Source organism: Mixophyes fleayi, chromosome 4, assembly GCF_038048845.1.
Source record: "Mixophyes fleayi isolate aMixFle1 chromosome 4, aMixFle1.hap1, whole genome shotgun sequence".
NCBI lineage: Eukaryota > Metazoa > Chordata > Amphibia > Anura > Limnodynastidae > Mixophyes > Mixophyes fleayi.
Genome location: NC_134405.1, coordinates 238,349,260 through 238,363,565, shown reverse-complemented (window position 1 = coordinate 238,363,565; position 14,306 = coordinate 238,349,260). Strand labels below are relative to the sequence as shown.

The 14,306-nt window shown below is 40.0% G+C and overlaps 1 protein-coding gene across 1 annotated transcript in view; it reads right to left on the bottom strand.

The window, feature by feature from the left end:
* Positions 1–14,306, bottom strand: part of TRHDE (thyrotropin releasing hormone degrading enzyme) — a 640,581-nt gene that overhangs the window by 538,152 nt on the left and 88,123 nt on the right. Inside the window, exon 2 of the mRNA XM_075209536.1 lies at positions 11,826–12,099. Coding sequence (XP_075065637.1) covers positions 11,826–12,099 — 274 coding nt within the window. The remainder of the gene's footprint in view (positions 1–11,825; positions 12,100–14,306) is intronic.

The following is a 14,306-nucleotide window of genomic DNA, read 5'->3' as shown; positions in this document are numbered from 1 at the left end:
GTGCATTCAAGACCTAGGGATTGTAGCGTTTGTATGAGGAGAGAGTGGTCAACAGTTTCGAATGCAGAGAGATCCAGGAGAATTAGAAGAGAGTAATGGTTATTATTTTTTGCTGTGATCAAATCATTGACAACCTTGGTCAGCGCAGTCTCTGTGGAGTGTTGAGAGCGAAAGCCTGACTGAAGAGGATCCAATAGGTTGTTTTCTGTAAGAAAGTGTGTGAGGCGAATGTAGGCAATTCTCTTGAGAAGCTTGGAGGGGCATGGGAGTTGGGAGATGGAGCAGTAATTTATGAGAGAGTTAGGGTCAGAATTCTGTTTTTTTAAAATGGGAGTAATCACTGCATGCTTGAATAGTGATGGAAAAATACCAGTAGAAAGAGATAGATTACAGATTTTAGTTAGAGGGGGAATGAGCACAGGAGACAGGGACATACCAATTTGTGAGGGAATGGGATCAAGAGGACAGGAGGTAGAGGAGGAAGATCAGAAGAGAGTAGAAACTTCCTCTTCATTTGTGGGATCAAATGAAGAGAAAGTGTCAGAGGGTGCTACAAAGGAATTGAGCAGATTGCTTGTCAAGGGAGATGATACCATTTCAAGCCTGATCTTATCAATTTTGTCCTTGGAATAGGAAGTAAGATCCTGTGCACTGACGTTAGTTGGAGGATTTGGGGCAGGAGGATTCAGAAGAGAGTTAATGTGTTAAAGAGGAATTTGGGGTTAGAAGCCTGAGCATAGATGAGAGATTGGAAGTATGCTTGTTTAGCAGTGTCCAGAGCATTTCTATAGGAGTGGTAGATATCAGTATATGTGATGAAATCATTAGAGGCACAAGATTTACGCCAGTGACGTTCTGCTTTACGAGAAAGTTTTTGTAGAGTTTGTGTTACTGTAGTGTGCCACAGTTGGCAACGAATTCTATGGAAAGTATGTAGTGTCGCTGGAGCCACTTGATCCAGGGCAGTTGCTAGGGTTTGATGAAAATGGGGTACTGCCCGATCAGGGGAGGAGAATGTAGAAATTGGGGAGAGAAGGTGTTGGAGAGAGGTGGAAAACTGTTGAAAATCAATAGAGTTGAAATTCCTGCAGTTGTGAGGAGGCTTGGAAGAGTTTGACACTAGGGAGAGTAAAGAAGTGGGGGTGAGGTGATGATCCGAGAGGGGGAAAGGAGTGTTAAGGAAATGAGAAGCTGAGCATAGTCTAGAGAAAACAAGCTCAAGACAGTGGCCATCCTGATGAGTAGCGGATTCAATCCACTGGGAGAGGTCAAGTGAGGAGGTTAGAGAGAGTAGTTTGGAAGCAGCATTGGAACGTGGATTAGAAATAGGGATGTTGAAATCACCCATGATGATGGTGGGGATGTCAGTAGATAAGAAGTGAGGGAGCCATGCAGAGAAGTGTTCAAGAAATTGTTGGTGTGGACCAGGGGGGGCGATAAATGACAGCAACACGCATAGAGAATGGGTTAAAAATCCTTACAGCATGTACTTCAAAAGACGTGAACGTGAGTGATGGGACACTTGGTAGAACTGTGAACGTGCACTGTGGGGAGAGATGTAGTCCAACCCCCCTAATGTCTGCCTCCAGGTCTGGGGGTGTGGGTGAAATGGAGGCCACCATGTGAAAGGGCTGCAGGTGAGGCAGTGTCTGATTGTGTGAGCCATGTTTCTGTTATTGCCAGAAGGTTTAGGTTGTTTGAGAAGAAGAGATCATGAATAGAGGTAAGTTTGTTACAAACAGAACGTGCATTCCTAAGGGCACATTTAAAGGACTTTGGAAGAGAGGGGAGGCAGGTGATGCATTTGAGGTTTGCTGGATTTCTATAGTGTGCAGATATATGCGTGTGGGAGAATTGAGGGGGACCTGGATTAGGTGATATATCACCAGCTAATAGAAGCAGGGAGGAAGAAAGGTAGGAAAGTTTGATTGTAAGATGTGTTTTTCTTTAGTATCTGGTGGTAGGGTGCAGCTGTTAAAGTTATTGAATTTAAATAGGAAAACAGTTCATGAGTGTTCACTAGAGGTGAGTATAGTAATGAAGGGGCAATGTGGACAGAGGTGTGTGTGTTGCAGGATGGGTGAGGTATGATATAGTCCAAAAGATAATGCCATGAAAAGAGAGAAAGAAAAATATTTTTGCAAGCATTGGGATTTATGAGCCAAATAGCAAAAATGAGGGAATTAAGGAATTACGTAATTACGATGTCCAGTGTAATCAGATAAGTAGTGCAGAGCTATGCTGCAGCAAATGTAGTTTATCCATGGATGTCTGGATAGTATAGAGTAATGATGTGGGAGCCATGTGGGGGAATGGGTGGAAGTGTTGAATGGAGAGTAAAAAAGAACAGGTGATTGAATAGCTGAGTTTTTGCAGAGTCATGAGATAGGAGAGGGATTCAAAATCAGTATAATTTTTTCCTACTTGTGATGTCAGACAAAGCTTTAAGTAGAACTGAAAGCACAGTGATGAGCTAGGGGACTGAAATAACTGTAGCAGGGGTAGGGAGTGGTTGAACAAGTAGTACAGCAGGCTGATTAAACATAGTGGATTTTACAGTGAAAACAGACTAACAGATTAAACAAACTTTCATGAGATGAGAAGAAAATAAGATCAGAGTCCAAAACAGTCCTCATGCTGCATGGAGTTTGTAGCCAGGGTGAGTTGAAGACATCAGAGGTAGAATATGGAGTTTCAAGTGAATACTGACTGTAGTCCTTGTGTAGCTGAGTTAATAGGCAGAATGTTCTTCCCCTGTTTCCTCCTGTGTAACTCCGGTATAACTCCGAATTATGCTGTTTAAATTTTTGGTTTTACACTTGTATCTATATACTTAGAGCTATACACACTAATTAAGCAGCCATCACTGGCTTTGCAGCCATTCTACAATGAATATATCTGGTTAACAGACACATGTGATCAGTATTCTTCAATAAAGCCCACAATAAACTCCCCCAACCAACACTAGCAATAAAAGGTTTAAACAAACAAATAGTGAAAGGACAACTTGCAAAAGGCTGTAGTAATTACCATTAGAAATAAAATTGCACTTTCCTAATTTCAGATCAGACTCTGTTGCAAGAGGCCTCATCAAGTTAATTGGTCACATATTTTTAACTTATTAGGTCATACATCTCCAGTGTCTACTAAGATTTATTGATAAATCAACCAATATCCACATACAGACAAACATAAGTACATTTAAATCAGTACTTGTTTGGAAAAGTAAAAATAGAATATACAAATACTCAATAGTAGAAAACCATAAATAATAATAAATTAATACAAACTATAAAACATCATACACACACTAATTCGTATGACTTTGGACACCCATGATGTTTCATATGGGAATTATTATACTGGCATTGTCAGAAATGCCACAGTTTATATTTAAACTTATTACAAAAAAATATATATGTCATTAAAGTACAATTCTTTATATATTTAGGTATCATTTGCGCATTCTTTTTTCCTTTCCTTGTTGTTATATAAAGAGAAGGCTTAACACTACCTCCATTGAATTGCTGCAATTGACACCTTACAATAATTATTTAAGATCTAATATCTTTAGCGCCAGAGATTTGGTATCTCTTTTTGGGGTCTCTATTTCTACTTTTATTCACCAGAGAAACAGTTTAGATGCATACAAGAACACAGGCAATTGTACTGTGCGTATGACTTATCGAAGAACAAAATTTGTGTAAATGTTTGTCCTGACGTAGTTTTTTTCATTGTGTGCTTGGTCACCTAATTTTTGGAAGGCAGGCTACCTAGGTACTTTATAAACAAATGATAACAACAACTCTATTTTTATATCTCATCTGTACACAGCACTTTAAATGAAAAGGAGCACTTAGTGCAAAATAACTATAACACAGATAAATGGGAAATAGAAATTGCAGCACCGTTTTAATACAGTTCTAAAAAGTACAAAAGCTAAAAGAGAAGACATTGTCGAAAAACTGCACTATGAAACTTTTGACCTCATTTCAAATTTGACCACAACATTTTTCACAATTCACTGGTGGAATTTGGACTTAAATGTTACCAGTCCTACCTGAACCACACTGCACATCAGAATGAATTAACCATTCATGACAGGAACTTCACACCTCTGTTAAATCATTAGGAAACTCAATCTGTACATGTTTTGCTGTCTTCTTTTTGGTGGCAATTGAGTTAAAAAAGCTCTCATAGGCTAAATAAAAATATAAGTCTCTGGCGAAATGCATTGAGGATAGGGCTTAGAGCAAATGACTGATTACTTTGAATGTATGCTATGAATATTGTCTGTGTAAAACGGAGTTTTTGGGACTATACAGCCTTGAGCCGATACATTCATGCATATGTCTGATATTCGGTGCATGTCAAGTCTTTGTGTTTACTTTTTCAATAAATCTTTTAATGATTTTACACTATGAAATTACCCCCTTCTTCCATTTATTTTTAGATTGATCATTTTTCTGTGGAGATCAGGTAATGTGGAGGGGAAGACACAGGGATTCATATCCACTTGATGAAACAAAGGAAAGTATTTATTCCCATTTGAGGATAGAAGATCTTATGGAGTGAGTTTTCTTTCTTTTGAATATATGTAATTTTACAATAAGTTTTTTAAGAGAGACTCTATACAATTATTTTTTGCGCACTGGTTTCTCTTGCTACTTAAACAGTCATCATAATCATCAACATTTATTTATACAGCGCCAGCAAATTCTGGAGCGCTTTACAATTGGGAACAAACAGTAATAAAATGATATTGGGTAATACATACAGACTGAGAGGGCCCTGTTCACAAGCTTACAATCTATGGGCAATAGGAGTTTGATACATTAAGGTAAGTGCTACATATTGCATATTGGTCCAGATCGATTGCAAAGGTAATAAGAACTTAGTGGACTACATGATCCAGTCACACAGCAATATTGCTCACAGGGTTATTGTCTTGTGTGAATTGTGTAGAGGGTGTTAATAGGGTAACCTAGGGAGATTCAGAGGGTGGTTGAGGAATATTATAAGCTTGCCTGAAGAGGTGGGTCTTCAGAGAATGCTTGAAGGTTTGAAAACTAGAGGAAAGTTTTATTGTGCAAGGGTAAATTCCACAAAGTGGGTGCAGACCCAAAAAAGTCCTGCAACCGGGAATGGGAGCATGTGATGAGAGTGGAAGAGAGACGCATATCTTGTGCAGGACGGAGGTGTCGAGTTGGGAGATATTTTGAGACAAGTGAGGAGATGTATGTTGGTGCAATTTTGTTGATGGCCTTGTATGTTAGTAGAATAATTTTATATTGGATTTGTTGAAAAACAGGCAACCAATGTAGAGACTGACAGAGTGGCTCAGCAGAGGAAGAACGGTTTTCAAGGAAAATCAATCTACCCACTGTATGCAAATAGATTGTAGGGGTAAGAGTCTGATTTGAGGAAGTCCAGTAAGGAGGGAATTGCGATAGTCGATTCAAGAGATGAGTGCATGAATTAAAGTTTTTGCAATGCCTTCTGTGAGATATGTACTTATTGCAAAAATGTTTTTTTTAGATGTATGTAACATGGTATAAATATAGAGTCGATGTGGGGAACAAAGAATAGTTGTGAGTCAAGGATTACACCTAGCCAGCAAGCTTGTGGGGTGGGATTTATGTTAATGTCAACAGAAATGGAAATGTCGGGTAGGTTGATTCTGTTGGTGGGTGGGAATATTATTAACTGATTTTGAAAAATTTAATTTGAGATGGTGAGAGGATCTCCAAGATGAAATGGCAGAAAAACAGTCAGTAATGTGGGACATCACAGATGGCGAGAGATCAGGAGAGGATAGGTAAACTGTGTTTTGTCTGCATAGAGATGATACTGAAATCCAAAGGAGCTTAGTAGTTTTACTAGAGAAGTGGATAGAGAATAGCAGAGACCCTAGGACTAAGCCTTGTGGTACTCCAACTGATAAAGGAAGCAGAGTGGAGGTGAAACCAGAGAAATTAACACTGAAAGAGTGATTAGATAGGTAGGATGAGACCCAGGATAGGATAATGTCTTGAAGACATAGGGATTGTAGTGTTTGTATAAGAAGAGAGTGGTCAACAGTGTCAAATGCAGCAGAGAGATACAGGATACTTGGAAGTGAGTAAAAGCCTTTAGTTTTAGCTATGATGAAATCATTAATAACCTTCAATGCAGTCTCTGTGGAGTGTCGAGAGTGAAAGACATTCCAATAGCTTGTTTGTGGTAAGAAAGTTTGTGAGTGTAGGAAATTCTCTCGAGAAGCTTGGAGGGGCATGGGAGTTGAGAGATGGGGTGGCAATTTGAGAGAGAATTTGTGTCTCAATTTTGTTTTTTCAGAATTGGATTAATCACTGTGTGCTTGAATAGTGATGGAAAGATAACAGTAGCTAGAGAGAGATTACAGATTTTACTTAGGGGTGGAATGAGCATAGGATACAGGGATCTACCAATTTATGAGGGTATAGGACCAAGAGGAAAGAAGGTAGACTAGGAAGATAAGAAGGGAGTAGATACTTCCTCTTCATTTGTAGGATTAAAGGAAGAGAGGGTGTCAGAGGGTGCTGCAAAGAAATTAAACTGATTGCTTGTTGAAGGAAATGATACCATTTCAAGTCGGATCTTATCAATCTTGTACTTGACATAGAAAGCAAGATTCTGTGCACTGATGGTAGTCGGAGGGTTTGAGGTGGAAGGGTTTAGAAGAGATTTAAATGTGTTTAAAAGGCGTTTTGGATTAGTAGCCTGAGTAGAGATGAGAAATTGGAATATGTTTGTTTAGCAGTGTCCAGAGCATTTCGATTGGAGTGGTGCATTATAAGTGAGGAAAATATTAGTGGCACATGATTTACACCAGTGACGTTCTGTTTTGCAAGAATGTTTTTGAAGATTTTGTGTTACTTTAGTGGGTCACGGTTGACAACGAAGTCAACATAGCATATGAAGAACTGTTTAAAATCAATAGAATTAAGATTCCTATGGGTATGAGGTTGCTTGGTAGCATTTGACAGCAGAGAGGATAAAGAACAGTGAGTGAGCGAGTAGCTGCTAAGGTGATGATCCGAGAGGGGGAAAAGAATGTTGAGGAAATCCGAAACTGAGCATAGTCTAGAGAAAACAAGATCAAGACAGTGGCAAACTCCAGTGGGTAGAGGATTAAATCCAGTGGAAGAGACCAAGTGAGGAGGTTAGAAAGTAGTTTTCAAGAAGCATTGGAATGTAGATTAGTAATAGGGATGTTGAAATCACCCATTATGAAGACAAGTGAGGGATCCACGCTAGAGAAATGTTCAAGAAATTGTTGGTGTGCTGGTACTTAACAATAAAAAAATATTAACCTCAATAATTGTAAAACCTTACATAGACCTAATATAATTCCCAGTCCTAAATATGAAACTATACCAAACTTTATTCCAACACCTAGCATGACCTAAACTCTAATAGAAGTCTAAATTTGAAGCAACTTCTAAAACAGACTTTTAAGATAGACATCTTACATTCTAAAGCTAAATCTATAAGAATAAAACAATATAGTATTATTTAGAGTTTTTGAAAAAATACTGACATTTCATGGAGAATGTTGAGTAATCTATGAGAAAGACCCTTGCGAGATGAAAGTAATTTCCAAAGCATTCTTGTCACACAGGGCAAAACGACTTGATTTTGCACCATTACACCTAGCCTTTGCACCAGTTTGTAGAGTGTAAATGGCAGTTTGCTCCTCCTCACAATAAGGAATGCCCCAAGCAATGTGCCCTCTCCATCACTTTATCTAATATCAATAGTCTTGCTCCACAACATTAAATATCATTTTTGCACGCCTCTTCAAAATTATGTGTTCAGATGTGCCTACTCCAAGCTTAACAAGGACCATCTGCAATTAGACCAACTCCACCCTGGGTAAGTGCAAATGTCTGCTCCCCTGTAGATGACACTATCTTGCTTATAAACTTATGTACTTTGGATGATACACAGGTGCACTTGCGCAAATCGAGGTAGATGAGATAGAGTATGTGATACTCTTTGCAGGTGCGGTTTCATAATTAATTTTCACACGTTATTACAGACAAACATGAAATAGGTATGGTTGTCAGACCAATGGAAAAGTCTCAACCTTTTGCATTCTTCATCTGACATTTTGTTGCATGATTACTTACAAATATTTTTGGACACTATTTTTCTGACAAGTACCTACATTCCCCATATGTCCACTCTCCATTTTCTCTATTTTCTACTTGAGAATTAGAGCAGAAATTGGGAAGAGGAAGCTTGTAAATGTATATGTTTCAGAGTGTGGAGCACCAGATTGAGATAAAAGAATTATCAGTTGTGGAATGTAAATTTTTTACACTGGTTCAAATTAAGAACTACATCTGCAGGCAAAATCACCCATGGTCCGCTCGGAATTTTGACCTATTACAGGTGTCATATTGCGAAAAAATTGAGGCATCTGGACCAGAATGACACTCAACAAATACATAAAGTCACTTACTAAAGTAAATACAAATTATCAGGTTGCTGTCATTCTGGGATCAACATCTTAATACATCATACTAATATAGCAAAGATTTCTCTGCCGTCCTAACATGGAATTTGGAAGATAGTATTCACGTGTAAGGGCTGCCGTAAGTGTAACTTGCTTAAACATGTAAAATACATAATATTGTTTAAGTAAGCATACATTTAATAGAGAAAAAATCTGGTCCCCCTCTACTCTATCGTCATACATTTACCCCTCCCCCTCACAGGTAACACATTTCACCTTACCACAGCAGTAACACAATCCCACCAATCAACTTTGTAATAACAGCTGTAGTGACACATTTCCCTTCTACCTGTGTAGGGGAACCATAACTAAGTAGTCACAGATAACAGGATCTGATCATTCTTTTGATAAACTACCAGATCACTGATCAAGCTGCTCACTCTTGAAAAGTCAAATTGCACAGGTACTGATTCAAAGATCAGGTTAAACCGGCGGTTCCCAAACTGTGCGCCGCGGCTCCCAGGGGTGCCGCGGCGCTGTCACTGGGGCCTCCTATCTCCCGCAGCTGTCACTGAATATCGACGTCAGTGAAAGCTGCGGGAGAGAGGAGGCTGCTGGGTCCCGGCGCCCGGCAGATTGGTAAGTTCCTGTTTTCTTTCTTCTTTCTGTGGCTGGCGCCTGGCACGGGGAAGAGTGTGAGAGGGATCGTAGCAGAGGAGGGGGACAGAATGATGGCAGAGGAGGGGGACAGAATGATGGCAGAGGAGGGGGACAGATGGCAAAGGAGGGGGACAGAATGATGGCAGAGGAGGGGGACAGAATAATGGCAGAGGAGGGGGACAGATGGTGGCAAAGGAGGGGGACAGATGGTGGCAAAGGAGGGGGACAGATGGTGGCAAAGGAGGGGGACAGAATGATGGCAGAGGAGGGGGACAGAATGATGGCAGAGGAGGGGGACAGAATGATGGCAGAGGAGGGGGACAGAATGATGGCAGAGGAGGGGGGCAGAATGATGGCAGAGGAGGGAGGCAGAATGATGGCAGAGGATGGGGGCAGAATGATGGCAGAGGAGGGGGGCAGAATGATGGCAGAGGAGGGGGCCAGAATGATGGCAGAGGAGGGGGCCAGAATGATGGCAGAGGAGGGGGCCAAAATGATGGCAGAGGAGGGGGACAGATGGCAAAGAAGGGGGACAGAATGATGGCAGAGGAGGGGGACAGATGGTGGCAAAGGAGGGGGACAGATGGTGGCAAAGGAGGGGGACAGAATGATGGCAGAGGAGGGGGACAGAATGATGGCAGAGGAGGGGGGCAGAATGATGGCAGAGGAGGGGGGCAGAATGATGGCAGAGGAGGGGGGCAGAATGATGGCAGAGGAGGGGGCCAGAATGATGGCAGAGGAGGGGGCCAGAATGATGGCAGAGGAGGGGGACAGAATGATGGCAGAGGAGGGGGACAGAATGATGGCAAATGATGGCAGAGGAGGGGAAAGAGGGCAGAGAAGGGGGACAGCGTGAGAGAGGAGGGGGACAGCGTGAGAGAGGGCAGAGGGACAGCGTGAGAGAGGGCAGAGGGACAGCATGAGAGAGGGCAGAGGAGGGGGACAGCGTGAGAGAAGGCAGAGGGAGCAACGTGAGAGGGGGCAGTGTGCCTGGATGCAGAGGGGGCAGTGTGCCTGGATGCAGAGGGGGCAGTGTGCCTGGATGCAGAGGAGGCAGTGTGCCTGGATGCAGAGGGGGCAGAGTGCCTGGATGCAGAGGGGGCAGAGTGCCTGGATGCAGAGGGGCATTTTTGCATACAACTAAATAAGTATTACAATTTTTTGACCCAACTACTTCTAAAACAGGACTGCTCAGTAATTATTTTGGAGGGGTGCCTTGAAAAAATTTGGAGACTCTAAGGGTGCCGCGAACTGAAAAAGTTTGGGAACCACTGGGTTAAACAACTGGACTACAAAGGGTTAATGCATTGGTTTGTGTAATGATTGCTTGTACATACACTCGTATCCTCATTTTCATGTTGGCCTAGTCAAATTTTGATTCATACCTATCAAAATTTGGTAGAGGAGAAAATGTATTTGTAAGCCACAAATGGTTTTATTAAAACTGATCAAATGTGCGTACTGGATTGTAGTTTATAATCAGTTTTAGAAGGAATTTAGAAAAACTGCAGACATTTTTTTAACCAGAATTTTATAAAACTAAAATAAAATAATGATATAAAGTAATTTGATTCTCTTAGAATGTGTTGAACTAAGCTACTAAGTCTCCCATATATCATTTTGTTAGGGGGAGGATGTGTATGTTATCATGCACAGAGGTTGTATTACCTGCTCAAGGAAAAAAGCAACTCATGTTTTTCAAATTGTACCAAAGGAATCATTTTTAAGGACTTCAATCAGTTTAAATCTAATCCGATTTGCTTACTTGGATCATCTTTTCTTGCATATCTTAATGTTTAAATTTACGCACAATACATACTGGGTAAATCAGCATTTTCCTCATGGACATTTTGTTGCATCCACAGCACAGCGGACGTAGCTAGAGCACCGGCTATTTCAGAGAACACTGACCTCTTCAAAGTTTCAGTCCTTGTGCTATGCTTAATTGGACATACATGGTATCTTTTTATATCTAATGACTGAGGGCATATTATATCTAAGTTACAAATTTGGACTATATTGAACTATAGTATGTAATGAAAAGAGATAGTTTTATGGAAAATGCAAAAAATTTGACATCTTTACGGACATCATTGAACACAACAGATATATATATTAATCTTATTTTGATGAAAAGACATATCGTATCTACTGGAGTATGACAGATCTGATTTTCTGCAACAAAACAACCATCACTTGAGAAAAAAACACACTTTTCCCTTAGTACAATGTAATCTTCCCTATTGCATTTTATCAAGACAATATAATACCTATAACTCAATCCATCGAAAAAATAAATAAATATATATAGATACAGAAACTCTCCATCACCTTGTGGAAAGCCTTCCAAGAAGAGTGGAAGTTGATATCACTGCAAAAGGGGGACCAACTCCATATTAAGGTATATGTATTTAAATACAAAGTCCATATAGTATGTAATGATAGATAGATAGATAGATAGATAGATAGATAGATAGATATAGAGATAGATAGATATGTGTGTGTATATATATATATATATATATATATATATATATATATATATATATATATATATATAATTTTTATTTATGCAAAGGATTAAATATACAATTTGTGTAAATATCACTTAAAATTAATGAATACACATCAAATAAATATATCAGAAGAAATGTATACAATAACTATTCAAAAATGTACTTACTACAATACCACTCCGAGTAATAACTTCGCGATAGGTGAAGTTGCATACTGCCCATGCAAGATAATATGTAGACATTAACGGAGTTTGTGAAAAATGATCAGTAACCCATCCACCTTCTTCAAAAACAGAGGTCTCCACTGGCATATTAGACAAGGATATATAGGATGTTTGATGCTTGATACTTATTTTGAATGTTGCCTTGTAGATAGGTTCATCAAAGCAAGGGAAAGCTTTTCTGGCATGAATTGGGGAAAACTGAGTAACTCCAATAGACCTAGAAAAGGAAATAAAAAAGATATTTAAATTGAAGTGATGAAAACAAAATAAGTATATTTAGAATAAGTAGTGACATTAAAGTTTTGCTAACAATAAATAAAGGTGGATTTTTTGCCTTATATGGAAGAATTTGGGGGACCCCCTAAGTGCAGAGTATGTGCCAAACTCAGTCTGTATTGCTTGGACCATGCCTCATCCTTTTTTAAGAATGGGGCATAACACGGTTATCAAAAGAAATGTGTTCCACCTGTATAAGAATGTCAATTGTATAATATAACTCTAAAAGTGAATGTGTTCATGGATATTGTATATTTGGCCCTACTATATAAATTTTTTTGTGCAAGTGTGTCTTGTCTGATCAAGAGTCTGGTCAAGTTTTCGACCAGAGCACATAGGATAATAGAGCAAGATGACATTTGCAGAGGTGCAGAACTTTGCACAGGCGGAATAAAGTTCACAGTGAAAGCATTCATAGTGAAGTACACAGTAGGCATTGGTGCACCTTATTTTGTGAAAAAGAGTAGACTTCATTTCACAGAGCGAGACTATTGTAATGAGATAAACAGGTGAAGAGGGCACATTTTCTAGGGAGTTCCTTGCTGTTCATTGCCATTTCTACTCCGCATACAATCATGGCATATCAAAATTGACACATAGAAATGTCCCCTCACACTCATTGTTTAGGCATACATTACGCTAAACTGAGCAGTATTTTAGGAGTAAAAGTGAAACATTTATTGAATTGATAGGATTAATATGCTATGGGTAGAAGGTTGGACTTTGATGTGACACTTTTGAACATTTTTCCACCTCTCCACACATTAGGAAATGAGGAGACATGCACCTTTAAAGGAGCGTGCATCCTGATTTGTGTAGGTGTACCATAAATGATCCCAATGAGCAGATTCAGAGGTGTTGATTGAGGTGATTGCCTCCCCTCTCCATGAGTGCAGGCTTATGGACACTGCAGCCTCCCCTCCCTACCAATGCAAGTGATTAATGTGCCCTACGGAGGAGCAGAACTTTGCTTTTGCATTTTGAGTCATTGTGCTTCCCATACCTGGAAGCAGCAACAGGCACTTTACACTGATCACAGTGACTAGATTACACTCATTCACCTCAGAGCACTGACCACCTGCCCTCCAGCAAACAAACAACGTAAGATGACTTTTAACTTTTTAATTATCTATCTCTGCAGACTAGGACTCAGTAGCACAAATACCCTGTAAGTACCCTACCGTCTGAAAACGTGTTTGGTCTTCTATAAACACAGAAAAACAATTACATAATTCAGCAGACAACCCTGTTGAACTTAACAATAAATATTACAATAAAATATACCCTAATATTAGATCATGAACTTCCTGTGATTGAAAACAATGAAGAAAATGTGAAAACAATTACAGTAATCAGTAATGTAGTAGTTAAAATCGGGTACAAATCGGGAGGGAGGAGTGGGTTCCAGTTGCCTGGAAAACCATCTCCGAGTCTGGGAATAGGGTGTTTAAGGAGCCAGATCAGGTCATGGTATACTTCCTTTACTTATAGCCGGTGGCCCTGAACTCTCTCTCTACACCGCTATGTGTTTGCCTGCCCATCATTCCTCTGTTGACAGCATATGAGATAAAAGCAAGATTCATCTCTGTCAGCAAACTATAGCACCGCATGGAAGAAGGTATGTGTTGGGGTTCAGGGCTATTAAATGAACATGGGGCGGAGTTTGGGGAGAAGGGCTATATATTAAATGTGAATACTAATTATTTAAAATTTAGGCTATTTGCAGGGGATATGTTTATTAAATGTTGATACTATTAATTTAATGTCTGACAGTTAATGTGGAAATAGATCTCTTTATTAAATGTGAATACTAATAATTTAATGTTGACACTGTTGGGGTGGAAATAGGTACCGTATTTCCCCTTGTATAAGGCGCTCCCATGTATAAGACGCACCTTAATTTTGGCCCCGAAATTAAAAAAAAAAAAATTACGGTAGCTGTCAAAAAAGGCAGGGAGGGTGTAATGGCCGACTGCTCTGATTGTGCACACTCTCCCTGCAATCGCCCCCCCGCTGCTACTGTGCCTCTGTCCACCTCCTCCTGGATCCCCCCGCTGTCACTCTAATGCAGCCCTGCTCCCCCTCGATCCCCCTGCTGTGACTGTAATGCAGCTCTGCTCCCCCTCGATCACCCTACCGTGACTATAA